Source organism: Rhinolophus ferrumequinum, chromosome 6, assembly GCF_004115265.2.
Source record: "Rhinolophus ferrumequinum isolate MPI-CBG mRhiFer1 chromosome 6, mRhiFer1_v1.p, whole genome shotgun sequence".
Lineage (NCBI taxonomy): Eukaryota > Metazoa > Chordata > Mammalia > Chiroptera > Rhinolophidae > Rhinolophus > Rhinolophus ferrumequinum.
The window spans coordinates 826637-851953 of record NC_046289.1 but is presented as its reverse complement, the minus strand read 5'-3'; the positions used below and the strand labels follow the sequence as shown (position 1 = coordinate 851953).

The 25317-nt window shown below is 64.5% G+C and overlaps 1 protein-coding gene across 6 annotated transcripts; it reads right to left on the bottom strand.

Annotated features, from left to right (window-relative positions):
* Positions 1 to 1839: 1839 nt before the first annotated feature.
* AKT1 (AKT serine/threonine kinase 1) lies at positions 1840 to 23557 on the bottom strand. Of its 6 annotated transcripts, none has more exons than XM_033108500.1 (15): positions 23480 to 23557; positions 20834 to 20971; positions 18277 to 18684; positions 10296 to 10424; positions 7832 to 7943; positions 7536 to 7683; positions 7044 to 7175; positions 6905 to 6970; positions 5853 to 5921; positions 5611 to 5736; positions 5411 to 5539; positions 5120 to 5334; positions 4724 to 4811; positions 3011 to 3113; positions 1840 to 2776 (listed from the first exon to the last, which is right to left on the bottom strand). In XM_033108500.1, the coding sequence occupies exons 2-15, from the start codon at positions 20877 to 20879 to the stop codon at positions 2697 to 2699; spliced, it is 1851 nt and encodes a 616-aa protein (XP_032964391.1). In that variant the 5' UTR covers positions 20880 to 20971; positions 23480 to 23557; the 3' UTR covers positions 1840 to 2696. The 6 variants fall into 6 exon arrangements, with proteins under 6 accessions (XP_032964391.1, XP_032964393.1, XP_032964395.1 ...); XM_033108502.1 differs by having other exon boundaries at positions 10329 to 10424; XM_033108504.1 differs by lacking the exon at positions 18277 to 18684.
* Positions 23558 to 25317: the final 1760 nt, after the last annotated feature.

Sequence of the window (25317 nt, the reverse complement as noted above, 5' to 3'; positions counted from 1 at the left end):
GCAGGCCCCAGCCATGGCCTGCGCCTGCCTGTGCTGACCTTGCTGAGCAGGGCAGATGGCACCCAGGAGTTTCCTCTGAGGTGCCTGTCTCCTGGCACTCTCACTGCTCTCCCTGGACACAGCTGCAGGGGAGGACTGAGGGATCCCACCCTTCACTCGCTCATGACCCCACTCACCTGAGATGGGACACAAAATAACGTCTGCTTGTGTCATGCCTGTGACCTTGAAGCCTCTCCTGGCCAGTAGGAGCGTCCCTCAGGCACCCCCCGCCCCATCATGACGGGGGCTCCGTGGGGAGGACCTCATTACCCTCAGCCTGGCCGCTGGGCCGCCGCCTGACACGCCAGCTCCAGCTTTGAAGGCACTTCCCCACGTCTGCACCACTTCTGCCACTCTCAGTAGCCATTTGCTTAAAGTTTGGGGATAATGGAAGGGTATAGCTGTATTTTCTGGTTTCTACAATGCATGTTTTTGTCTTTTTTTATTGCGTGAAAATGCACAAAATTGTGTTACCCATTTTTAAGTGAGCAGCTCAGCGGTCACACCCTTACGTACTCATCCCCTCCCTCTATCCCCAGAACTCCTGTCATCCCGCCGCGCCCCTTCACACTAAGTCCTGCCCCCCGCCCCCAGCCCTGGCGCCACCATCTGCTTCCTGTCTCTCTGGACCCCACTCCTCGAGGGACCTCAGGTGAATGGATCACAGACTTGGTCCCTGTGTGTCTGCCTTATTTCACTAGGTGTATGTCCTCAAGGTCCATCGTGTTGTAGCAGGTGTCAGGGTGCTGTCCTCTTTAAGGCTGAGTGACGTCCCAGTGTGTCTGTCGGTGGACCAGTTGGCTTACCCATCAGCCACTGTGGACCCTTGGTGGCTTCCCCATCTTGGCTGTGGTGAAGCGTGCCGCTGTGTGGCGGCACATGTCTTTGGGACCCTTTTAGTTCTTTGGGGGATATGCCCAGAAGTGGATTGCTGGGTCACAGGGTCGTTCTATTTTTAATCTCTCAAGGGACCACAGCGTCGTCTGCCAGGCTGCACCGTTTACTTTCCTAACAGTGCGCAGGGCCCATCTGATGCACGATTTTATGTGTCTGAAACCTGGATGTCTCTTCCATCGGAAGCATCCTGTGTGACGGTCCGCGTTTGTGGTTTAGAAAAAAAGCTGTGTACATTGCCACTGGTGTGATATAATTCACACCCTGTCAAAACGGGCGATAGGGGGACTCAGAGGACTGGGGCTGCTTTATATGTGCCCCCAGACCTGGACTCTCCCCACCCTATGCTCCGCAGGGCGCCCCTCACAAAAGGGGTGCTGTGGGGGCCGCCCCGTATGTCCAGGCTCCCTGGCATCCCGCCACACCTGCGGATGGGGCTTGCTTGAGGGACGAGGAAGTGAGGTTCTTGCTGGGCGGGGCACCCACCCACGCGTTACTTGCTGCGCTGCTAGCTCCCCTCCGGACCACTAGGTGGCGCCCGCAGCACATCCTGCTGGGCTGCTCCAGTGGGGGCGCCGTCCTCCCCGCTGTCCAAGGTTGCTGTGTGACCTCCAGCACGCTGCTCTCAGGCCTCCTTGGGTCGCAGTGGCCTGGCTGTGGCCCAGGTCGTGACCTTGGCCAGCTCTGGGCCCTGTGAGGTCCTTCCTGGTGGTTAGGTGGCCATGCAGCCTCGGTGGCCTCCACGGGGTCATGGGGCTGGGTGAAGTCGGTACCGACAGTGACAGCCAGGGCACCCCGCTTGGGCAGCTCCTAGGGGACCTAGGGGAGGGAGACCTTCCCTTGGAGGCTGTCCTCGGGCCTCAGGGCCCAAAGGACAGGGTGCTCCCCAAGAGCAAAACAAGCCACAAAGTTGGAAAGCCATTTTTATTGAAGAATTTGGAGGGAAAGTCTCATATTATAATAGTAAAAATACTAAAGTTGAATGTAAAAAAAAAACCGCCACGGTGCAGCGCAGTGTGCGGAGGACGCAGGAGCGCTGGGCAGGGGCTGGCGCGCTGGGGAGAGTGAAGCTTGTACAAAGGTCAAGTGCTGCTGGGGCAGCCATCGAGGTGAGGCCTCCCGAGGGGAAGGAGGGGAGGGGAAGAGGGGCGTTCTTTTCTAAGATGAACCCCCCCAAATGCACAGCAAGATTTCAACTGCCCCCTCTCCAGGGTTGCACCCCCGCCCCGCCTGCCGCAGGCCCCATCTCGGCCACGGGACGGGGCTGCCTCATGCCCCCACCCGACAGAGAAGGGAGCAGGCCAGCAGGCCTCGCCCGGGCTGCTTTTGGTGCCTCCGGGCTGGGCCAAGAAGGTGACAGCCAGGGACAGCTGGTGGAGGGATTGAGGGGCCCAGGGCGGGGCCCACCCGGACCCCCAATTGCACGTGGCTGCAGGAGTCCTCAACGTCTCCTCCGTGAATCTCATCGTTCTGAAGGCCGAGGCCTTGTCTGGAGAACTGGATGAAATAAATTAAGAAAAACCGCAGGACAACCTTCCTCCCAATTGCCGGACGGCCGGGAAGCCACCGCCTCGAAGATGCACAGCCCTGCCAGTGGCATGAGATGTCCCCAGATGTCCCCAGCCGTGCTGAGGAGGGCGTGGTTCCTCCAAAGGCAGCCAGTGAGGAAAACGTTAAATACAGATGGTCCATGCAGGCTTCCTCCCGGTCCACGAGGAGTGTGGCAGTCCACATTGCGCCCACCAGCACGGCGGGGCTGGCCCTCAGGCCGTGCCGCTGGCCGAGTAGGAGAACTGGGGGAAGTGGGGCCTCCGCTCGCTGTCCACGCACTCCATGTTGTCGTCTGCGGGCGGGAGACTCGGCTCAGACCCCGGGCCAGGCGTCGGGGCTCACCTCCCGGACCCCACATCTGCACCCAGTGAGCTCAAGCCCCAATGCTGGGGGTAGGGACAGCCACCCTGACCACCTTTCTCCACAGGGGACCTTTCCGAGGAAAGGTGAGCACCACAGGCCTCAGAGACGGCAGCCCGAGTTCTCCTGTCTGGAGAGGGGCAGTCGGCGGGAGGTGGCCCCTCACCTTGGTCGGGTGGCGTGATGGTGATCATCTGGGCCGTGAACTCCTCGTCAAAATACCTGGTGTCCGTCTCCGACGTGACCTGGGGCTTGAAGGGTGGACAGAGCTGCGGGTGGGGCAGGAAGTTACAGGCTGGCTCTGCATGGCCCAGAACACCACGGGGGCCGAGCCCAGCCCCACGTTCCCACTGCCGTCTCCAGGTCGTCCAAGCCGTCACCCACCCACAAAGTTCTGGGAAGGAGACTGGCTGGGGAGGGCGGTGGTCTGGGCCCGTGTCACAGCTCAGCAGGACCCCCACACCCCCCAGGCAGGAGACAATGAACCCATCTCTTTCCTCTGGCTTTCTTGGTGATGAAAAGGACACCATGGAACGAGGTGTATGGGGCGGGGTCCCCACTCCCCCAGAAGATGCCATTTACACTCCTTCCTGACCAGACTGCTGGGGGCTTCCGCTGGGCTAGTTCATGATGGACAGTCACATCCCACTGTCCCTCGACCCACCTGGCTGGTGCAGCGGGCCCATGGGGCAGCCGTGCCTCCCACAGGCCCAGGGAGCAGAGGCGAATGCCAGCCACCTGGAGGGCAGGGCTCCGGGCCTGCGACACAGCCCCGGGAGAGGCCCGAGGAGCAGTGGGCCACTGCCACGCCCAGGACCCACCCACGCCAGCCCCAGCCAAGGGCCCTGGAGCACCAGAGAAACTGCTCTGTCCACGCTCTGCCAAACCCACAGGGCTCCTGGGGCCTCCCTGCCCATCTTCCCACCCAGGAGATGAAGATGGGGACTCTGGGGCCTTGCCCTTCAGAGCTCCCATCTGGGGGACAGGAAGGAGGTGAGTCCTGAGTGTGGGGTCCATCCAGCCCCGTTCACGGCTCAAGGACAAACATTTGGCCCGGCTGAGTCTGGCTGCAGAGAGGACTCATGACCCAGGACACCCAGGACCTGAGGGTAACTGGAAAGGGTTGTGCATACGGGAAGACTGCTGTCGGTGAGCACCCCCAAAACTCTGCAGACCCTGGCCTAGGGCTGCCCCTCCTGAGCTAGGGGGGTCTTCGGTTGAGGCTGGGCAGGAGTCAAGCCCTCGCAGGGCAGAGCCAGGCCTCAGGGCTGGCCACCAGGACATGTGCTGAGTAGGGAGCGGGGTGGGAGTGGGGATGGGGTGGGGGGACTCCCAGGGAGGACAGAGGCCTAGCCAGCCGTGTGTGGCCTGCGACAGGCCTGCGGGACAGGGTGGGCTGGAAACCAGGCAGACGTGTGCTTGGTGATGGCGCATAGCACACCCAGGTACCTGGGCCAGGGCTGTGTGCGGGGAGCAGCTGCCTCCCTCCCGGGACGCGTCCCGCCCAAGGTAGAGCAGGTCGGTCCCGTTCCCGCACACCCAGACAGCAGGCCTGGGCTCTCCCTGGAGCACGAGAGACTGAGGGCAGGGGCAGTGCCCTGAGTGCACCTCGGGCCTTCAGCGCACAGCACTAGGAGGGAGACCTGGTGCCCAAACCTGATGGGATGCGGCTCACGGGAGCCCACACGCCCGCGGCTCCTCCTGCAGCAGGGACCCTGCACCGCGTTCAGGAGGGAACAAGCCGTGCAGAGCCCCTGAGCCCCAGGGTGTGGGCGGGTAGATGTGAGTGCAGGGGTGGAAGGGAGTGTGCATCTGTGAGTGTGGGTGAGGACGTGGCTGTGTGGGTGTGAGTGGGTGGACAGGCGCCGGCCCCACGCACCTTCTTCTCGTACACATCCTGCCACACGATGCTGGCAAAGAAGCGGTGCTGCATGATCTCCTTGGCGTCCTCGGGGCCCCCTCCAAGCCTGCGGGGGACACGGGGCAGGGTGACGCTGCTGCCCCCGCCCACCCAGGGCTCAGGCCATCCACCAGGGCCCTCCCCCACGGGGTGCGGTCCTGAGCAGTGCAGGGAGGGCACGGTGGGGTGTGTGTCCAGGGCGGTGGGGACACACAGCTCCCTGGTGAAGCCCCAGCAGCTGGGAATGCTGGGTGGGCAGTAGCTGCTGGCAGGAGTGGAGTCCCATCCAGCCCCAGCCGGCTCGGCCCCTCTGCCTGGGCCAGTCCTGCTTAAGGACATCACACACAGCCACTAGGGCTGCCCCAGAACGCTCACCGCTGCTTGGGGTCCTTCTTGAGCAGCCCTGAGAGCAGGGCCTTGGCGTCAGGGCTGAGCGAGCGCGGGAAGCGAATCTCCTCCATGAGGATGAGCTCGAACAGCTTCTCGTGGTCCTGGTTGTAAAAGGGCAGCCGGCCGCACAGCATCTCGTACATGACCACGCCCAGTCCCCACCAGTCCACAGCGCGGCCGTAGTCGTTGTCCTCCAACACCTGGGGGACGCGGGCACGGGTCACAGGTGGCTGGGACACAGGGGCTGGGGCACTCGGGGGCACGCGGCAGGCGCACCTCAGGGGCTAGGTACTCGGGTGTCCCGCAGAAGGTCTTCATGGTGGCACCATCCTTGATGCCCTCCTTGCAGAGCCCAAAGTCGGTGATCTTGATGTGTCCGTCCTTGTCCAGCATGAGGTTCTCCAGCTGTGGGAGGGGTCTCGGGTCAATGCCCACCCCCTACCCCTCAGACCCCGCCCCCACCCGGGGAGGCGCACCTTGAGGTCACGGTAAACCACATTCTTCTCCGAGTGCAAGTAGTCCAGGGCCGAGACGATCTCTGCCCCATAGAAGCGTGCCCGGTCCTCAGGGAACACCCGCTCCCGCGACAAGTGGAAGAAGAGCTGCAGGACGGGAGCCTGAGCGGCGGCCCGGGGAAACCCCCCCGCCCCAGCCACCAGGGCTGTAGCAGTGTCCCACGCTGGGAGGTTCAGAGTGCAGGCCCGCCACGCAGCCCTACCTCGCCACCGTTGGCGTACTCCATGACGAAGCACAGGCGGTCGTGGGTCTGGAAGGAGTATTTCAGGGCCTGCGAGGGACACAGGGCTGGCACAGCGGCCCTCCAGCTGGGCAGGGACGTGACGCTGCCCTAGGGGCCAGGCTCGGAGGGCCAGCAACGTGGGGTGTGGGGCAAGTGTCTGAACGGCAGGAGCATCTAGAAGCTGGCAAGTTCGGTGAACTCGGGGGCTCCCCGGCAAGGCAGTGGGCAGCAGCTCAATGACCCCACGAGGGGTGACCATGGCCTCCATGCAGAGCTGCCCCGCCACCTCCCCACAGGCGGACACCAGAGTCTCACCCACAAATGCTGCCCCTGGATCTAGTCGAGCAGCTGGAACTGAGCCCGGGTCACAGAAATGCAGACAAGGGACAAGCTCAGCACCGTGCTGAGCAGAAGGGACAGAGCCTGGGGCGGTCCTGGGCAGGGGCGGGGTCCCCATGCCATGCGGTTGACTGTGGCCCTGCAAGATCCCAGAGGCTGGCCCCGCCACCCAGGACCCGATTCCTGACCCCTAGGAGAGTGGGGGCCCTTGCAGCCACCTGCTGACCAGCTTGCCCATGCCTTCGAGGAGCTGGCTGAGCCTGGCAAACCAACTTCTAGCTAACTCCTTGTTGCCAAAAGCTGAGGATTTTGCACACTCCTCCTGGGCCAAGTCCCCTGGGACAGGGACCCTCCCTGACTTGAGCCCCACAGGGAAGCATCTGGAAGATTGTGGGCAGAAGGGCAGGCACGGGTATTGGGGGTCTTCCTAAGGCTCAGAGCAGAGAGAAACCACAGGTCACCTGCCCCCTTTTGCACACGGGGTCAGCAAGCATGGCCCACCAGCCCGCATCAGGCACCTCCACCCTGCCCACCAGTGCCGGAGTGCTGAAGCCCAGGACGCCCCGTTTCCATCCTAGATACAGGCTGGTGAGTGTCCACCTGATCCGGTGCCTGGCTGCTCCCGCAAGCACACTTGCCACAGAAGGGCCGAGTTCTGCCCAGAGGCCCAGGTGACCACAGGGACCACTCACCGTCAGGAAGGGGTGCCGGGAGTTCTGGAGGACGCGGTTCTCTGTAAGTGTGTGTGCCACCTCATCCTGGAAGACAGGCTGAGTGAGCCCCTGCCCACCCCTGGCACCCTGCCTCCGCCCGTGCCGGCCCTGCACCAACCTTGGCCACGATGACCTCCTTCTTTAGGATCTTCATGGCGTAGTAGCGGCCTGTGGCCTTCTCCTTCACCAGGATGACCTTCCCAAACGTGCCTTTGCCCAGCAGCTTCAGGTACTCAAACTCGTTCATGGTCTGCAGGGGTAGGGGGCCAGGGTCAGGGGGCAGAGGGTGATGGGCCCAGGGCTACCACGGCCAACCTTGGGCTGGCACATGTGGGGCCCTGGGCGGCTGGGAGTCCACAGGTCACGGGACAATGTGGGGCTATGTACCCCAAGTCAGCACTAGGCTTTGGGACACGGTGGGAGTGACAGCGCCCAGGCCTTCTGGAACCCCAGCGTCTGTGCCTTCCTTCTGACACGGGCTTCTGATGGTCAGACTGCTGTCCACAGGGAAGGAGCCCAGGAGGGAGGTGGGGGGGGTCCCAGAGCACCAAGGCCAGCCCGCGGGGACCCTGTGAGTGCTGTGCCTCTGAGGGGGTGGGACGGGCCTCACCACACGGTGCTTGGGCTTGGCCAGGGACACCTCCATTTCCTCGGCCCCTGAGTTGTCACTGGGCGAGCCTGATCGGAAGTCCATCATCTCCTCTTCCTGCCTCTTGAGCCCGTCGGCCACCGTCTGGATGGCGGTCGTCCACTCCTCCCTGCAGAGTGCTCAGGTGAGGCCACAGCCACTTAGGAGCTGGGACCCTGGGGACACTGAGACCCAGGCCCTACCCCAGAGCCTGGGAACACTGGAGAGCGAGGGTGCCATGAGCAGGGGGCACCCCACGTGCCCGCACACCCCCATACCGTTCCTCGGGCGTCTCCACGTGGAAGGTGCGCTCGATGACCGTGGTCCACTGCAGGCAGCGGATGATGAAGGTGTTGGGCCGGGGCCGCTCGGTCTTCATCAGCTGGCATTCTGGGGGCGGGGCCGGCAGGTGAGCGCTGCGGGCACGCCCCAGGCCCCGCCCACCGAGTCCTGGAAAGCCCTACCCCTCCTCTCTCCATGTCTCAGTTCCCCTCGTAAAATGGGGCTGGGACCCCATTCCCGCTCAGACGCTGCTCTGGAGCCACCCCAGCAGGTGTCGGCTGCGTGAGGCCAGCCTCCTGCCGCCCCTTTAGTCTCTGAGCCCCCACTGCACGCCAAGCCATGGCCCTCGACTCGCCACAGGGTCTTGGGAAGGGTTGGCGGGGTGGGGACCTCGTGGGAAAGCAGCTCACCCACTATTTCCCCAACCATGCCATGACTGCCAGCCCCACCGCCTCTCACAGGGCTGATCCCAGGTGGAGGTTGCCTGTCCTGGAGGTGGCTGGAGGATGTGACACACTCCTCTGATGCCAGCCCTGCCACCGGGGGTGCGGGGAGTCTGGGCTCCACGGGAGTATAGGTTGTCGGGCCTGATTATACACAGCTGGATTACACACACCCCTGAGCACACACACCTGGAGCGTGCATACCTGCTGCCAAGGAACTGGGAATGTCCCAGGCCCGGAGAGGGGCGTGCATGAGTGTGGGGGCCGCTGAGGGCTCCCAGGCTGGATTCTGGCCCAGCCTGTGGGGCCAGCGAAGGGGCTCTGACATCCCAATGTCTGGCCCCAGCAACGGGAAGGGCACCCCGCCAGGCTCAGCCAAGCACGGGGAGCTTCTGCCAGGCCTGGGCTGGCCATGTGGGAGGGTGGCCTGTGTCAACATGGGGGTAAGGGCAGGCCGGCCTCCTAGGTCCCTGCACACCCACTTCCCGCTCCTGCGACCTAAACGCCGGACACCCATTCCAGGGCCTAGCTTCTCATGCCCCGACCCCTGGCCGCAGGCCCCAGCAGCACCACCTCCCCGTCTGGCACAGCTCTGTCCCTTGGCGGTGCCAGCGGCCTAGGGCCTGCTTTCAAGGCCCCGCCCCCCCACACCGCTCAGACAGCCCCTGGCCGTCCCATGTGCCTCCTCAGCCGCATGCGCTCGGCCTGGGGAGCACTCCCAAGGGGTCTCACCCCCAGCAAGGCAGCCCCCACCAGGGCCGAGCTTCCTTCTGGAGCCCTGGAGCTCCCAGGCCAGGCAAGGCCTGAACAGCTGCCAGGATGGGGGTGTCTGCCTCCTTGGCCTCTCCTCACTCGGGGCCCCTACTCTACCAGCTGCTTTGCAGAGGCATGAGGAGCAGGGGTGGGGGGTCAGTGCTCACAAGAACCGCTCCCCATAAAGCCTCTCTGCCTGGGGCCTTGGGTGGCAACAGCTGTGTTCCGCCCACCTCCAGAGGCCTTCAGTGGGTGCATTGGCAATGCCCAGGCAGGGCAGCCACAGTGCCAGGATGGCCCGACCTCTACAGGAGTCCTTCCCCGTCAGCCTGGGCACAGCCCAGCTGTGCTACATCCTCCTGAGACCCTGGACCAGAACCTGGGGTCTGGAGAGGTACGGGGCTGAATGGCAGAGGACAGAGCTGGCCCGAGGGTGGGGACATCAGACGGAAACAGGGGTGGAGCCTGGGACCCCCATGGGGGGTACGGCACCCAGTACTACAGACAGCAGCTCAGGACAGACCTGGGGCTCAGCTGAGCTGGTCACTCACCTACCCACCGGCCTGTCACGGGCCAGCCCCCAGACAGAGCACGGGACAGGGCCCGTCTCCACACCTGCCTGGCCTGCCAGCCCCATGGGGAGGGTCATGCCTGCCGTCCGCACAGGTAGACAATGAGGACACAGCAGCACATAGTTTAGAAAAAGTGTCAGTTTACCCAGCTTTGTGAGATGCCCCAGGCCAGCAATGCCCCCTTGCCCACCCTCAGGTGGGGCAGCCCCCACCCTAGCTAATGGCAAAACAAACGCACCACCATGGGGCCCATGGCCTCTGAGAATTCCAGGGGACAGCCACAGGCTTTTCTTGGCAGTTTCGAAGGTCCCAGAAGCTGGGTGCCCTTGTGTACTCTGTTCCTGTCTCCCTACCCAGGGGCTGGCAGAGAGGCCCTGGAGGGCTCCCTCTGACCCCTGCTGAGGGGCCCTGGTTTTGGCTGCCCCCGCCCCAGTTGGCCAGGCCTTCCGGTCCCAGAGCAAGAGCGCCCCAGAACAACTCCAGGGTAGCCAGCCTTGGGACTCGGCACAGAGACCCCCACCAAACAGAGCTGGCTGCTAACCTGTCCCCAAGGTGACTCGGAGCCAGCACTACCCAGGCTGGTCCCTGGCAGCTGCCGGCCCCAACGAGGCCCAGAAGGACCTCAGCGTGGCTCCTGCCGCCCTGCCGCCCAGCCAGTGCTCCCGTCCCCACACGGCCCTGCAGGCACTTACGCGCCACCGAGAAGTTGTTGAGGGGTGACTCGCGCTGCTCCACGTCCTGCGGCCGCTCCTTGTAGCCAATGAAGGTGCCGTCATTCTTGAGCAGAAAGTACCGGGGCCGCCAGGTTTTGATGTACTCCCCTGGGGACACAGTACCACGAGGGGCTGTGCTGCTAGGCCATGTCTCCCTCCCACTCAAGCCCCCAACAGCTGTGCCCAGAACACCCAAATGTGGGACCACTATCACCTCCTACGGAGGTGGGAAGGGTGGGAGAGATGGCAGGGCTCACCCTGCGAAAGCACCCACCTCTGATGAAAAGCCCACCTCCACCAGTGTTGGAAAGTGGCCAGGTGGGCACCTGGACATGGGGGGAAGGGCGCAACTGACAGGAGTCTGGCCCAATCCAGAGGGCCGTCCTGGAGGAGGTGGCGCCAAGCCAGCGCGTCCCCAGTAGGCACCAGCTACAGCCACCCACTCAGGGCTTCAATGCCAAGAGCTGTCCCCGGCCAGATGTTGGCCGAAACAGTTACTGGGATAACAATGGCAGGTGGGCAGCTCACCATGGCTGACCCCTGGCTGAGGATGGAGCCTGGCATCCAGTGGTGAGGGCAGCACCACACTCAGTGGGACTCCTGGGCTTGCCCACCTGCAGCACGTCCCCGAGCTGGGCACTAGGAACAGAGCCCTCACCGCCAGTGTGACAACAGAGCACCATCATGGGTACCATGGTGAAGCCAGGCCTGGGGGCGGCCGTATGGTCCTCAGGCAGAGACTGGCCACCCTGGACCCCGGCATCCCACCCACAGGTCACCCAGGTCCACGGCAAAGTTTCCCCCAAAGTTTTGCGACATCAGCCGTAAACAGGCATTCACAAGGGAACTGAGCAGATGTCCTCTGTGATATTCGAGTGACTGTCATTTTTCATACTGACACCCAGAAAAAATGTTTCATTTACATTTTGCCGAGCAAGGAGTTTGAACAACAGCAGAGAACTTACTAATGAGGCAGCCCTTCCTCACAGGAGCGACTGGGCAGCGGCAGGGAGGGAGTGGGGTCGCTGACTCTGGGCCAAGCTGAGCCCTGGACAGGACCAAAGGGCCCGCGGGACCCTTCTAACCCAGTGCCCCTGGGTGTGGCCTCTGAGGTCCTGCCCCCACTGTCTGTGACCCAGGGCCGCTGGGGAGATGGAGGCTCCAGCCACTCCCAGCGCTCTTCCCAGGGAGCTCACCGACAGGCTGCGTCCCCAGCTCCAGGTGGGGATCACCACCTGGCCCAGACACCACAGGCCCAGGAAAGACCTGAGCAGCGGCTAGTCACCTGCTCCCACCCAGCAGCACTGAGCATTTAGCGGGCGTTCATCCAGTTCCACCCTCTAGGCCCCTGGGGATGGGCGGCTGGCAAGGCTGTGGTCCAGCCACCCTCAGGCGTACGCTGGCTCCTGCCCTGGCCTGGGACGGCCCCACCAGCCTCCCACGTGCCCCTTCCCCGCCTGTGCAGCGGGTGGGCGCCAGCAGAGCCAGCTCCAGGGGCATGCCAGCCGCCCGCCGCTTGCTCCCACCCGCCTGCGCGCCAGTCTGGAGCTGTCGGACCCTGATGGAGTGCCTCCCATCCCGCCAGCTGCCGCTCCCCAGGACGCTAACTGAGCGAGGAGAGTGATGAGCGCCTCACCAGGCAGCCCCAAAAATCCATCTTGATGCACCAACTGCCGCCGGCCCCCCAGTGCCGCGCCCTGCGTGTGCAGTCGGCACACTGTGCCTGCACTTGGTGGGACCTGCACACCAGCCTGGGCCTGTTTCCCCACTGTGAGTTAGGGGGTGCAAGAGCTGCTGGGCCCCCAGAACGCACCCAGCCATGTGACCCTGCACTTGCCTTCCACCAGCTTGCACCCTACAAGCCCACTTCCAGGGTTGGGAAGGTTCTAGAATCCAGAACTGGGGGGCCCAAGGGAGCAACATTCGCCAGAAGAGGCTGGGGTCAGAGGGGCCAGGGTCACCCGCGCTGCCCCTGCCTACACCCCCCAGGGCTGAGCCCCAGAGCCAGGAATGGGGACCTCGCTTGGCTGCTCACCCTTGGCAGCTCAGCAGGGAGGAGCGGGAGCCCTGGGGAGGCTAGGGCCAAGGCTCCCAGACATACAGACCCCTTTCTTCAGTGTCTCGGATGCTCCCGCCTACAAAGGTCCAGCCAGGAGGTCCCTCAGGGGCCATCAGCCGCACCAGCTGCAGCCTGAGCCGTGGCCTGTGGTCTGAATGAGTCCAGCCCAGACAGGATGCCAGGCAGGCACTGGGCCAGACAAACAGGGGCCCTGGGGCCCCACGCAATCCCGGGGCTGGAGGTGGCCACCCATAACCAGCCACCACCATCCTCTCAGCCACAGGATGCCTGTGGGCGGGCACCTGCCCTGGAGTCCTGAGGGGCAGGGGACAGACACATCGGCAGTGCTGGCCATGGGAGCCTTCACTCCAGGCACAGACATAGGCAGGTGACAAAGGGAAACTAAGTCTACCCTCAGGGCACTGCTCCCTAAACAGGGTCCCCAATGCTCCCCCAGGACCAGAAATCCACCCACAACCAGGTTGATTCCCCAGCAGTGGGCACTCGTGGGCAGTGGGAACTGGCTGCCACCAGGCCCAGGGCGTGTCTCCTCCCTGCCTGCCACTCACGCCCGACGCTCAGCCCTGGATGCCAGAGGGCCCCCCAGTCCTGCCCCGTGCAAACACTCCAAGGCCTGGGAAAGCACTGGGGCTCCGGTGCCCACCCCACCCCGAAGGACCACCGGCACCCGCCGGCAGGCAGGCAGGCCAGGTGAAAACTCAGTGGTGCCCCCTTGGGGTTCTCAGAACCCGACTTGGGCTGAGGTGCGGAGGGGCCCGCACTGCCCTTCCGAGACCTCCTCCCAGCCAGGCACCAGGGAAGGGGCTGTGCCCCCTGCACCTCAACCTCCAGGCCAGCACACCCACAGTGAGGGCTCCAGGTCCCAGGAGGCAGCTGCCCTGGGTGGGGTGGGGGTGCACAGGCTTAGCCAGACTCGTGTGTCCAGACCAGGGCTCCCCCGCCCAGGGCCCCTCAGTTCACAGCCACCTTGGCATCCCCAAGTGCCCTTAACCAGGGGTCCCTTCCAGTGTCCTGATCATCCTAGGAGCCAGCGCAATCCCAAGAAGGGGCTGCAGGACCCCCAAAGGCAGGAGACTCCTGGCTGGCAGCCTGGACCGGCCACAGCCCTCATCACCTCACAGGCCACATAGCCAGGGCTTGGGGGCAAGACAAGCCGGGCAGAGGCCAAGGGCCCGTCGCCACACCTCCCAGCCACGTGTCCCAGGCACCCAGGCAGCAGACTTGGGGGACTGTGTGCCGTGGGCAGCTTGGGTTAAGTCCTGCCATGCTGCCAGGAGTCTCGGCCCCTCCAGCGCCCAGCACATGGCACCTGGGCACAACCACCGGCCACCACGCCCTGAGCTCCGTGAGCATTCTCCCCAAGTCCCCAGTTCTCGGGGAAACTGCTGGATAAACACTTTGCCGCAGCAGTGGTGGCGGTGGCAGGCGGTGGCTGGCAGGGCGCCAGGCGGCACCGAGCTGTTTCTCCACAGCAAAGCGAGCCCCAGCAGGCCTGGGGAGCGCCGCCAGCTGACAGCAGCGGCCACCACGCACTCCCCCGCCGACGACACATCCATCGCACCGACAGCTGCCGGGCGCCCATTTACCTTCCCCAGCACAGCGAGCAAATGGCCCTGCTGACGGCGGCCCATTCATCGTCACCCGCCAGGCAGCAGCACGGGTCACCTCGAGGGGCCTCTGCCTGGGCCAGGCATGGTCCCTGTCCCATCGGCAGGGTCAGGGGAAGGGGGGGCCGCACCCCCTGCCCAGCACAGCCCAGGTCTGCGGGCACGAATCCACAGGGCTGAGCCTTTCCAAGGACAGCACTCGCGGGTTCCTTGCGGGGGCCAAGCAGAGGACTGACGCTTCCTGACACAGCACCGAGCCCCCGGACCTCTCCCCGACCCATGATCCTGCCCTGGCAGGCAGGGATCCTTACACCCACAAGGGGAAACTGAGGCTCAAGTGAGGGGACTCTCAAGGTCACAGAGAGGCAGGTGGTGACCAGGGACCCAGGCCCTGATGCCGGGGCTGGGCTCGCTCCTTGACACAAACAACCCTTCACAGGTCTTCGGTTCTGCCGTCACGCAGGCCGAGCCCCAAGGCCACAGCCCAGTGTCAACTTAGAGGAAACAGGCATGTGTGGGGTAGGTAGGAGGGAGGGCCGAGTCGGGGCACCGAGCATAGCGGGTGAGCTGGGGGGCCGCTCTCCTTCCTGCTGCCCAGGATGCCATCCGGACCTGGGCGTCAGGACAACCTCCCCTTCCAACCACCCACAACTGGAGCACGTCTGCCTGGACACCCAACCCATTGGCCGTCTCCCCCAAAACCCCACCTCCTCCTCAGGTGCCACACGTCACCACCCCCCTGCAGGCCAGAAAAAGAGACCACCCTTGGCCCCACCCTGCTGCTGCTGCATCCAGGGTACCCCCAGTCCTGCCCGCTGGCTCGGTCCGCACAGCCTCCGCCCTGGTCCTGTGCCCACAGCCTCACGCCGAGTCTCCTGCGCCAGAGCCCAACAGCCCTCACCCATGTCACTGCCTGTGTGGAGACCCTCTCGGGCCACAGCCCCACTGTCCAGGTGCCACCTGCTGTGCCCACTGGCTGTGCCGCCAGCCGCTCTCCCTGCACCAGCCCCATGGGCTTTGTCTGGCCTCCCTGGGTGGGCTATGTGGGCACTCTGCCAACAGCCCACGCCTCAGTGCCATCCTTTAAGGCCAGCCTCTGGGTCACCTGCCCTCCCCACCGGATATGTGCCAGGCCTCACTACGGTGGGGTTCGGGGGCGCTGGGTTTCAAAGACCCAGGCTGGGACTGGGGTTCAGGGGCAGACACAGTTACACCTCCCTATGAAGGGTGTCCTGGGGGGTCGGGAGAGGCAGTGGGCAGCCCTGAGCCTGCCAGTCCCCCAGGTTCCCCATCTGCTAGACTCTTAGGTCACAGGCCCCAGGAAAGGGGAGTCCTGAGAGCCCCAATCCTGGCCCAGGCTGTCAGGTGGCCCCTGCCCGAGGCCACATAATGCAGATTTTGGGTTTCCAGAACGTGCCCTAGGGACATACCTGTCACTCCTGTGCCAAGAAAGCGCCGGGTTTCCTGGGCAGGACAAGGAGAGAGGAGGGAGCGCACAGGAGCACATGGCCCAGACCCCTAAGAACGGCCCCGAGAAGGACAGCAGGCTCCTCCCAGGGCTCTGGCGGCCAGGACAGCGACATGTGCGAGTCCCACGCACAGCCCCTCTCTGCAAACACTCAGAAGCGGGAAGCTAAGCCCCTGCATCTAAGTGGCCCCAGCCTCTCCTGCTGGAGCAAAGGGCTCCCGGCACTGTCGGGGGCATGGGCCTTAAGCCTCGATACCCCCAGGAGAAAGCACGGGTGGGGGTGCGGACACGCCAGCCATGGGATGAGCCCTCCAGAAGGGGCCTCCGCCCCACAGCCGCCCGCTCTCGTTTGTTTCTGCCCTAACTCGGGGCCACGTGGTGGGGGATGTGCTCTCAGCCCCTCCTGCGAGTGACCTGGTGGAGGCTGTGTCCTCCCAGCCCCCAGCCCTGTCGTCTCACATCCTGTCCTTGTCCCCACACGTCTTGCCCAGCCTCAGGCTCACCATATGCCCTCCACCGTGTCTGCTGCCCCCACGCCCCAGCCCGAGAGGGCCGTCAGTGCTCACCAGCAGAAGCCCTGGTGACCTGCCCAAGTGGGTCTCCCGGGGCACTGGGTTCCCCCCAAAGGCACCTGCAGTGTCCTGGGATCCCCACCACCAAAAGGGACCACACCAGCTGAGGCCTCTGGGCAGACGGGACCCCCGGGAGATGAGTGGGGGGGCTGCAGTCCTGGGGCCCAGCTGGGCATCCTCCCCAGAGCCCCCAGAGGTGGTAGCAACGGCACCAAAGAACCCCCCACACCAACTCCAACACAGCTGAACTGCAGGCTGTTCTTTCTTGTGTCAGAGCTGCATTAGGCCAGGAGGAAAGGAAGTGAGAGGGGCGGAGTGGGGCACGCCGCTCCCGGGAGCAGGGGTTCGCCCTGACCAGGCCCAGCGCAGAGCTCCAGGGCTCTCTGCCAACCTTTCCAGGGCCCGGTCTGGGCTGCGGGGTCTTCTGGTGGGGCCGCCGGGCAGGGCCTGGGCCAGGCATGGTGAGTGGGCAGGGGCGGTGGCCTCTGCCCACTGTGGGGTGGCCCTGGGGAGCAGGCAGAGAGACAGCCGCCAGATTCAGTTACGGGATGGCCCTCAGGGAGGGTGCTGGCCCCAAGCCTGGCCGGGTGTGCCCAGGCAGAGGGGACGCCAGCCGCGACGGAGCCAGCTCCCTGCCCTCACCCTCCCACGGCACTTCTAGGAACAGGCCTGATGCAACCCAGCCAGGGCTCCCGAGAGCTGGAGGTGGCGGCATCTGGGCGCGGGGCTCAAGACGATGCCACCCACACCCCTCTCATTCCAGGCCTCAGTTTCCCTTCTGCACAACACGCACTGTGCTACCTAGGGAGGCTGGGGTATCAACAGAGGCTGTCCCGGGGCCCCAGGCCCTCCCCTCTGTGACCCCCATCGAGTCCAGCCCAGTGCAGGGCAGCTGTGGCCAGAGAGCGCCCGGCAACCAGGAAGGAGGCTGGAGCGCTGCCCACTTGGGACCACCAGGCAAGGGCCCAGGGACCAGGGCTGGGCGGGCAGCGACCCCTCACCCCCGGCGCAAGGCCCAAGCTTCCTCTTTTGTTGTTTGTTTTGAAGGGAGAACTCAACACACTCACAAAACAGGAAACTCAGCCCCACATTGCTAGCCCGGCCTCGGCCACGGCCACGGCCACGGCCACATGCATGGCCTCATGCCACGGCCAGGAACCCACGACCGCGCCTGAGGAACAGGTGCCTGCCCTCCCAGGCACTGCCCTTCAGAGCAGAGGCCCTGCCCCTGCTGCCACCCTCGGGTGCAGTCCTGGACGCAAGGCATTGCACAAGCTGCAGAGCCCACCAAACAAACTGTTGGGACCAAAGCCATAGCCACAGGCGTGCGACCTGGATGAGATCGAGGGCTGCCCTTTGCCTGATGGCAGGGAAACTGAGGTGCACGAGGGGCACAGGGCGAGGGAAGCAGGCTCCCTCTCCCAGCATCCCGCTGAGCCCTTCCCTGCAGGGCACATCCATGTGACACCGAGTAGCCCTGGGGGGCCTCCACAGCAGTTTGCACTCACAAGTGGGTTACACAGGCACCCACAGGCTGCATCCCCTGGGGTCTGCTCAGCAAAGCCACTGCCTCCTCCTAAGGGGGCCAGGCTGCACACTCCACGTTCCCCACAGGGACCCCAGGGCCAGAGTTGTGGTGGGGTCATGCCAGCAATGTGCACCCACGCTGTCCCCATGTCAGAGCCACATGAGGGCTGCAGGGAATACCCACGACTGGAGGAGCCATGGCTCCAGCAGCCCATGTCCCATTTGAACAGACGCTGGGGACCTAGTGAGCAAGGGTGGCAAGGGCCTCCCCTTTCTGGGCCTGGAGCTGGGGGAGGGTCTGGGCCAGGAACAGGTTCAGGGTGGGGGCACAGCAAGGCCTGAGACACACCAGAACCCGCTGCGCTGTGGACACAGCCCCCCGGCCCCTATGCAGCTCCTGGGGTGGAATTCACCCGGGGCTCGGACACACCTCCTACACAAACATGGCACAGACACCCACATACCGCACAGGTGCCACTTCCAGGCAGGTCCCAGGGCCAGGGGAGCCCCGCTTACTGGACCATTGCCTGCTGAGGACAGCCAGTCCTTCTCCTGTGCTGGGTCCCTCCCGGCCAGCAGTCAGCCTGCATGAGCCCAGGTAGGTACCCACTCCGTCCCAGGCCCAACCTGCTCTCAAGAGCCCACAGCCCCTTCCTTCACTTTGTGTCCCCTCATCTCGCTGCCCTCCTCCCCTTTCCCGGCCCACCTGGTGCGGCCGGCCTGTCCATGGGCTGGGGACACAGCAGCGGCTCTGCCAGAGCAGCTCTCCACGAGCTGGGCAATAGCCTAGGCACTGCCAGCCCATCAGGCGTAGGGAAAGTGGGCGGGGATGGCAGCCTCAGGGAGGACCTCAGAACAGCTGCCCAGACTCGGGCCTGCAGACTTAGCTCAGAGCACACAGCCTGAGGACAAAACCGGAGGCCACAGCCAGGAGCCAGAGGAGGAAGACGTGACAGGGCAGCTTGGGGCAGCTTCTCGGAGAGTGGCAGGGAGGTAGGACCTTCTGGAATGGCTGGGTGAGACAAGGAAACGTGGTGAGGGCCCCCCGCTGCCAGGCATGAGCACGGTTTTCCAGCCGTCACCTCCTGTCTGCTCAGTGCACGGGGACCTGCAGCTGGACGCAAAGCAAGGACGTCACCCTGACACTCCCCCAACAGCCCCAAATCAGGGGTGCTCCTGATTCCCCCAACAGCTAACCCAAAACCACCCATTTCCCCGCTCCGTGACCTGTGCCCCTCACCCAGTCACCCCAAAGTCCAGCACACAGGAAGAGCCCAAACATTTGTGGGGAAGAGCAGACTAGTAAAAGGATGGACGCGAGGACGGCAGAGAACATGACAGAGGCATTTGTGGAGGAGGCAGCTGGCCGGGGGCAGTCAAACGTGTCTGCGACACAGGGGCCCCAGGAATGGGGAGTTGGGGGAATGAGGGAAGCCCATGAGGACAGGCCTTCCTTGGTAAGCAGGGGCGGGCAAGCCAGGTGGGACATGGTGCCCAGGCTGGAGCACGACACCCCCCTGCACAAGCCACATCCCCTCCTGGGCTATGCAAGGAGCCACCCCTGCCCCCGCCCCCACCACACCACAGCACACATGCCTGGGCTGGGGACAGAGGAGGAAGAGCAGGCACGGTGGGGGCACAGGACCCTCTCTCCTGGCCTGGAGGCTGGCTGCACCCCAACTTTGGCCCCTCACAAACCACACTCTGTACTCCTCCAGGTATTCCGGACACGACCCCCTTTTTATAGATGAGAACACCAAGGCCCAAGGAGCTCAACGGACCTGCCCTTTGCAGAGGGACCCATGACAGGGCACTCAAATCAAGTCCAAAGCCAGCTCTCTGGACGCCCGCCCCTTCAGAAGGCACACACCCTGACTGACAACTTCAGCTCACCCAGGCATCGCAGGGGCATTCCGGGTGAGTCCTTCGTCTAACATTCAGTCAACAAATGTTTGCCAAGGTTAAGAGGTCCTGGTCCCAGGTGGGAGACCGTGTCCTCATGTGGCTGCCAGGCGCAGAGGAGAGGAACAGGGGCCAGGATGGGCGGTGGGGCGGGAGCTGGACCTGACGGGGGGCGGGGCAGGGGTGCTCCAGCACAGGAAGTGGGACAGGGGGAGCAAGGAGAGGGTAAGCACTGGGGGAGGGGGTGCAGGAGGCCTGGGGGAAGCCAGGGCTCCCCATGACCACAGGCCCCTGCAGCTGCCTCGCCTCTGTCAAGGCCCAGCAGTCCTCCCTACCGCTGCCAGATGAGCTCTAAAAACACACAACTGACCACATCCTCGGTCCCCTGCTTCGAGCTCTCTGCAGCCCCGATCTCATCTCCGCCACGCCTCTGCCTCCCACCCCAGCTCCTGCAGCTTCCCTGTTCTGCTGGGGAACTCCTATGCACCCCACAAAACCCAGCTCCTGACACCCGCTTTCGCCACACCTCCCTGTCTGCTCCATCTGTCTCTGAGGTTCCCTCTCTCAAGAGGGATCCTGGGGTGGCGAGGGGGATGCCCACACACCTTCTGTGGGAGGGGGGTGTGAGAGGTGGCTGGAGGTCTGGCGGGCATGGGGTCACCAGCACTTTGGGAGGGAACAGGTCTGGAAGAAGAGGAAGTGAGGGGGATGACTGACCAATCCCTGTCCTGGGCAGGAGGGAGTGACTCGCCCAGGGCACCTGGAGGTAAGGCCTGTCCATCCTCCCACTGCCTGTCCCTGAGCAACAGAGGGTGGGGGCAGGGCTGGAAGGTGAGGGGCCAAAGCCTCAGCCCCATCCCAACAGCTCCTGCCCGAGCCCCTCCCTGGGCACAGGGCTGCGTGAGTGAGGAGCGGGCAGGCTGGGCGGGCATCCAGACAAACATGTCCCACAGCCCAGGCCCAGCAGCCCTGCCCTGCCCTCAGGAGCCCTCAGGCAGTGCCCTGGGCCACCAGTGAGCTAGGCCTTGGACCAGCCCCAGCGTCCTTGCTGCCTTCCAGGAAAGTGGGGAGGGAGGCAGCAGCAGCTCTCCCTGCCAACCAGGCCCAGCCAGGCGGTCACTCCACCGCCAGCCAGACAGGCTACAGGCCTCGGGCCTCATGTCCCCACCCAGGGGACACACAAGGCCATGCCCTGCACACCGTGGGAGACACTGGGCCCTGGAGGCTCACCTGGGCAGGTCTGGGAGCCCAAGGGAGGCCCCTCCCATCCAGCAGGCCACCAAAGCACCTGCCACCTGAAGGAAGCCTGTGGGCCAGCTCAGGCCGCCCCGGCTCCAGGCCCCGCCCCCAGGGGCACTGACCTCTTTTGTGCAGCCAGCCCTCTTTCACGATGGCCACGTCGGTCATGCTGTGCGCTGCTGCGGGCCGAGGCGGCCCAGGCGTCACTCACGCTCCTCTCGCAGTAGGGTCTCCCGGAGCCCAGCCAGCACCCACAGCCTCTGGAAGAAGCAAAGGGAAGTGTGAGGCTGTGTCTAGCTTAGGGGCCACTCCTCCGACCTGGTGATGAGCCCAGGAGGGTCGTCCCACCTGGGGCCTCAGCCCGGGTGCACCTTCCCGTGTGGCCTGCTCCCCTCAGCCCTGAGTCACTGCCACCCCTCACTTTCTTCCCACCACGGCACCTAATAAAAGGCCCTCAGAGCTCCCTGTCCCTCTCACCTAGCCCATTCCCACTCCCCCTGGCTTTTGTACAAATCACTCCATCCCCAAAAGGCCCTCCCAGTGTACCCCAGCCTCCCTAACCAGCCAGCCCGGCAGGCAACCCCCTGCAGGCAGCCCGACTGCTTCAGGGCACACCACTCAACCTCCCCAGGCTCCTGGTGAGGGCGCCCTGTTCTCCATCCAGTCTTCCCACCCATAGGCTCCTCCTCCCTGCCCCAGACTGGGAGAGACATTCAAACAGGAAGAAGGCAGCACCAGAAGTAAGGGCGGCTGGCGTAAATGGGCAGAGCCCGCCAGGGTGACCTGAACCCCTCCCCCGGCCCCTCCTAAACCACGGTGCCCCTGCGGGCCTGAATCTGGTTCATTCATTTGGCCAGTGTAGATCAGTCACCTCTGGTTTGCCAGGCTCAGCACTGGGCACTGGTGACAAAGGGGTTCAGACGGGCCCGTCTATAAGGAGTACCCAGTCCAGGGTGGTTACAGGTCTGTAATTAGAGCATCCAAGAGGCAAACAATGGGGGGCGCTGTACACACACAGCGGTCCTGGCACCCGCCCGCAATGGCCCACCAGTGGCCCTCTCTTAAGTAGACACTTTGGCCATTCATCTTGCATGACCCTCCCCATGGCTCCCCTGCTGGATAAACTCCTACACATCCCTCAAAACCCAGTGCTCACATCACCCGTTCTGGGCATCCCAGTATTCTGCTACCCTCCAGATGGGCAATCGGAGGGCAGGCCCTAAGAGACTCCAGTCTGGGACACCCGGGCCAGGCAGGGAGCCCTGAGAACCACTGGAATGGATCCCAATATGGGTCTTCCCACAGCCACGAAGATGGTCTCCCACAGATCACCTCACCGGCCTCTTGAGGCAGGGGCTGGGCACCCAGAGAAGGTTGCTGTGCATTGATGGTCTGAGGCTAAATTTAGGAGGGTGGTTAGACCCCACTCACTGCCTGTGTGTGATGCCAGGACAGGGATGACACACTTTGCCTAAGAAAGCAAGTGCCGAAGTGCTCAGCAGGCCCATGGGCAGCAGCGGGAAGATATGAGGGTGTCAGGATTGGGCTCTGAGCCCCAGCACAGTGGGCACCGGGGGCTCTGGTGACACGGAGTGGGCGTGGCCTGGAGACAGAGGGCTGGACTCCGAGGCCTCTGGATGTCCCCCTACCCTACCCCCACCCAGGCCTGAGAAGGGCCTGCTGCTGATAGAGTCAGACAGCTGTCGACAGCCCATGTGTAAAAATACATCTGTACACACACACACACACACACACACACACACACAGCCCAACACCCGGGCTGCCTCTCTGCACAGGACTGGCAGGACCAAGGGGACCTGTGTCCTGCTGCCCGGTACTGAGTGCCTTCACCAGACACTACGCGACTGTTGTCATTACCAAAGCCACAACTTCTTAAAAAGTAGTCTGTGCTCCGAAAGGAAACCCTCCTTCTGCCTCCCAACATTGGTTTGTAAACTGTATGTTTCAGCTGGGTGGGGGGGGGCAGGGAACCAAGCTGCAGGGCCTTCACTCCCACCAGGGGCTCAGAGCAGTCAGGGGTGGCCTGGAGGCAGGCCAGGGGCCCAGGAGTGAAGGAGGAGGCCCTGTGGCCGGAGATCACAGGCCCATGCCCCCACTCTGTCCACCAGGGCAGTACTCTGAAACCAGTCCCACCCACTGAGCTCACCATCTGCCCCCACCCTCCAATCTGGGGACCAAGCCCTAGCTGCCCTCCAGACCCCAGCCTCTAGGATGGGTGGGCAGCACCTCCACAGCCCACTCAGGTCAGGAAGCAGTTTCAGGGCCCACGAGGGATAGGAGTCCTTTGTGGACTGGCCTGGGCCCCTCGCCACCAGGGACAACTTTTTGTCTATGGGAAGATGAGGTCTCCTTCCAAGAGCCCACCCACAAACTGGAAGGAGGGCTGGGGCGAGCCTTCTCCTAAGGCCCCTTAGCCTCCTGTGCTCCGGGCAGCGCTGGCCAGGCGCCCAGGGAGCGCCCGGGGAGCCCCCGACGCAGAGATGCCCCCGTCCGGGCCCGGCCGCGCCCCTCCGCCCCAGCCTGGGCCTCGCCGGCCGGCGGGCCACTTCTCCAAGGTCATGAGGGAGGCCGGGACCGGCGGCCCGCACCCGTAGCCCGCGCCCTCCCCGCCCAGGCCGCGCTCGGCCACTTCCTGCTCCCGCGCCTCCATTCCGGCCGCGCCGCCCGCGCCCCGGCCCGGCCGGCCGGGAACAAAGCGGCGGAGCGGGGAGGAAATCCGGGCCCCGGCGGCGGCGGGCGGGACTCACCGGGCGCCGCGTCCGGGCGAGCGCGGGCCTAGCCGGGCCGCGGCCTCCGGCGCCCGCCGCTCCGCATCCCCGCGGGCCGGGCCGGGGGCGGGCTGGGGCGGCGCGGGCCGGCGGCGGGCGCTGTCCGGCGGGCCTCGCGCCGCGGGCCCGGTGCTCGTGCGCGGCCGCGTATCGCGTCCTCCGGTGCCTGCTGCGCGCGCGCTGGGCCGGCCGCCGCCGCTCCGTCCCGCCGCCGCCGCCGGCCCGCCCCGTCCCCGCCCCGCGCGCCCCGCCCGGCCGCCCGCCCACATCCGCCTCCGCGGCCCTGCGCCCCCACCCGGGCTCAGAGGGCGGGGGCCGGGGCTGGGCCCGCCCGCCCAGCGCCCACTGCTCTGCCAGTCCCCGGGCACGCCCTCTCTGGCCTCAGTTTCCCGGTTTGTCCGGTGAACCGCACTTCTCGGCCTCTCTGTGCGGCGACGGGGACGAATGAGGGCTTCTGTCTCCATGGGATGGGGGTGGGATGGGATGTAGGTTAGTTTGATATCAGAATGTGCTGTGACCCAAGTGGGTAGCACCCTACTGGGTCCAGGGAGAGAGGCGCCAAGATTGTCCTGAAAGACCCAATCAGAGGTCCCTGCCCCACCGGTTCAGGAGGCTGGGGAGGGCAGGTTGGAGGTGGGCCTGGAAGGCTGGGCCATCGGGGACGTGGGGACTGATGAGGGCAAGCCAGGCCCTGGAGAGACAGGGGTTCTGAGCCCTCCCTCCTTGGCAGGGGGCTTCCAGAAACTTCCCCTCCCCCAGAAGGAAGATGCTGACACGTGGCGGCTACAAAGTGGATGGGGACTTCTTCCCACGGTGACAGAGGGAAAAGAGGGCACAGGAACCAGTGGAGGGGCATCCACCTGGCCTGGACTGCCCTCTCTGAGCTGGGAGCACATACCCAAAGCGGGAGCAGGTTTGGGTGCAGGCTCAAGAGAAGGGTCTTGACAGCAGAGGCCGCCCAAGCCCCTCCCTGTTGTCTCAGTGGGCCCTGGGCACCCACAGTCCACTGGGGGGCAGCTAAGGGACCAGAGGCAGAGGGAGTCTAGCACCCTCCTCCTACAGATTCCCAGGACACTGCAGACTGTGCTCCACCCTGGAGCCCTCCCTGGCCCTGGCCCTCCACGGGAGCCTCAGGTTCCTACAGTTGCCCCTCCCCCCAGCCCTGAGGCCTCCAAGTTGATAGTAATCCTTCTGTGAAATGAAGACCACTGTGAGCTATCTTCCTGGGGTGGTATGTTTGTTTTTGCTTTTTTTTTGGGGGGGGGGACATTTTTGTTCTTCATCCAGGGTCAGAGTTCAGCCTGAGTGTATAGACACTTTATCTGGGTCAGAAGCAGGTGCAGCCCGGCTGAACCCCCAGGACAGCGTCTACAGCGGAAACTGGGGCTCTGTCCCAGCCTCTCAGGCTGACTGAGAGAAGGATGCTTCTCAGGGAAGGACTCTCTCCCCTGCTCAGGGGACACCCGCTCCTTAGAAAGGGGCCCCAGTTCCATACATCTCCCTTTGGCCCTTGTGTCCCCACCCCAGCACAGTTGTCTCAGTTTTTACTGTGTACCCCCAGGCAGGGCCCTGCCTCCAGGGGCCAAGTGACAGACCCAGCCCGTCTGTGCTGCTTGGGCCAGATCCCTGACCTAAGGGTACCCCCAGATGTCTGACATCTCTCCATCGCTCACCCCACAAATCCTCCCATGGGTGCCTGGGGCCTCCTCTGGGACTGTCCCACCGACATACTGCTCTCCCAGGTGGGGTTTCCATACCCACACCCCATCCTGGATTCAGCAATGCTTTGGAGAAGGCAGAAGATGGGAGGAGAATGG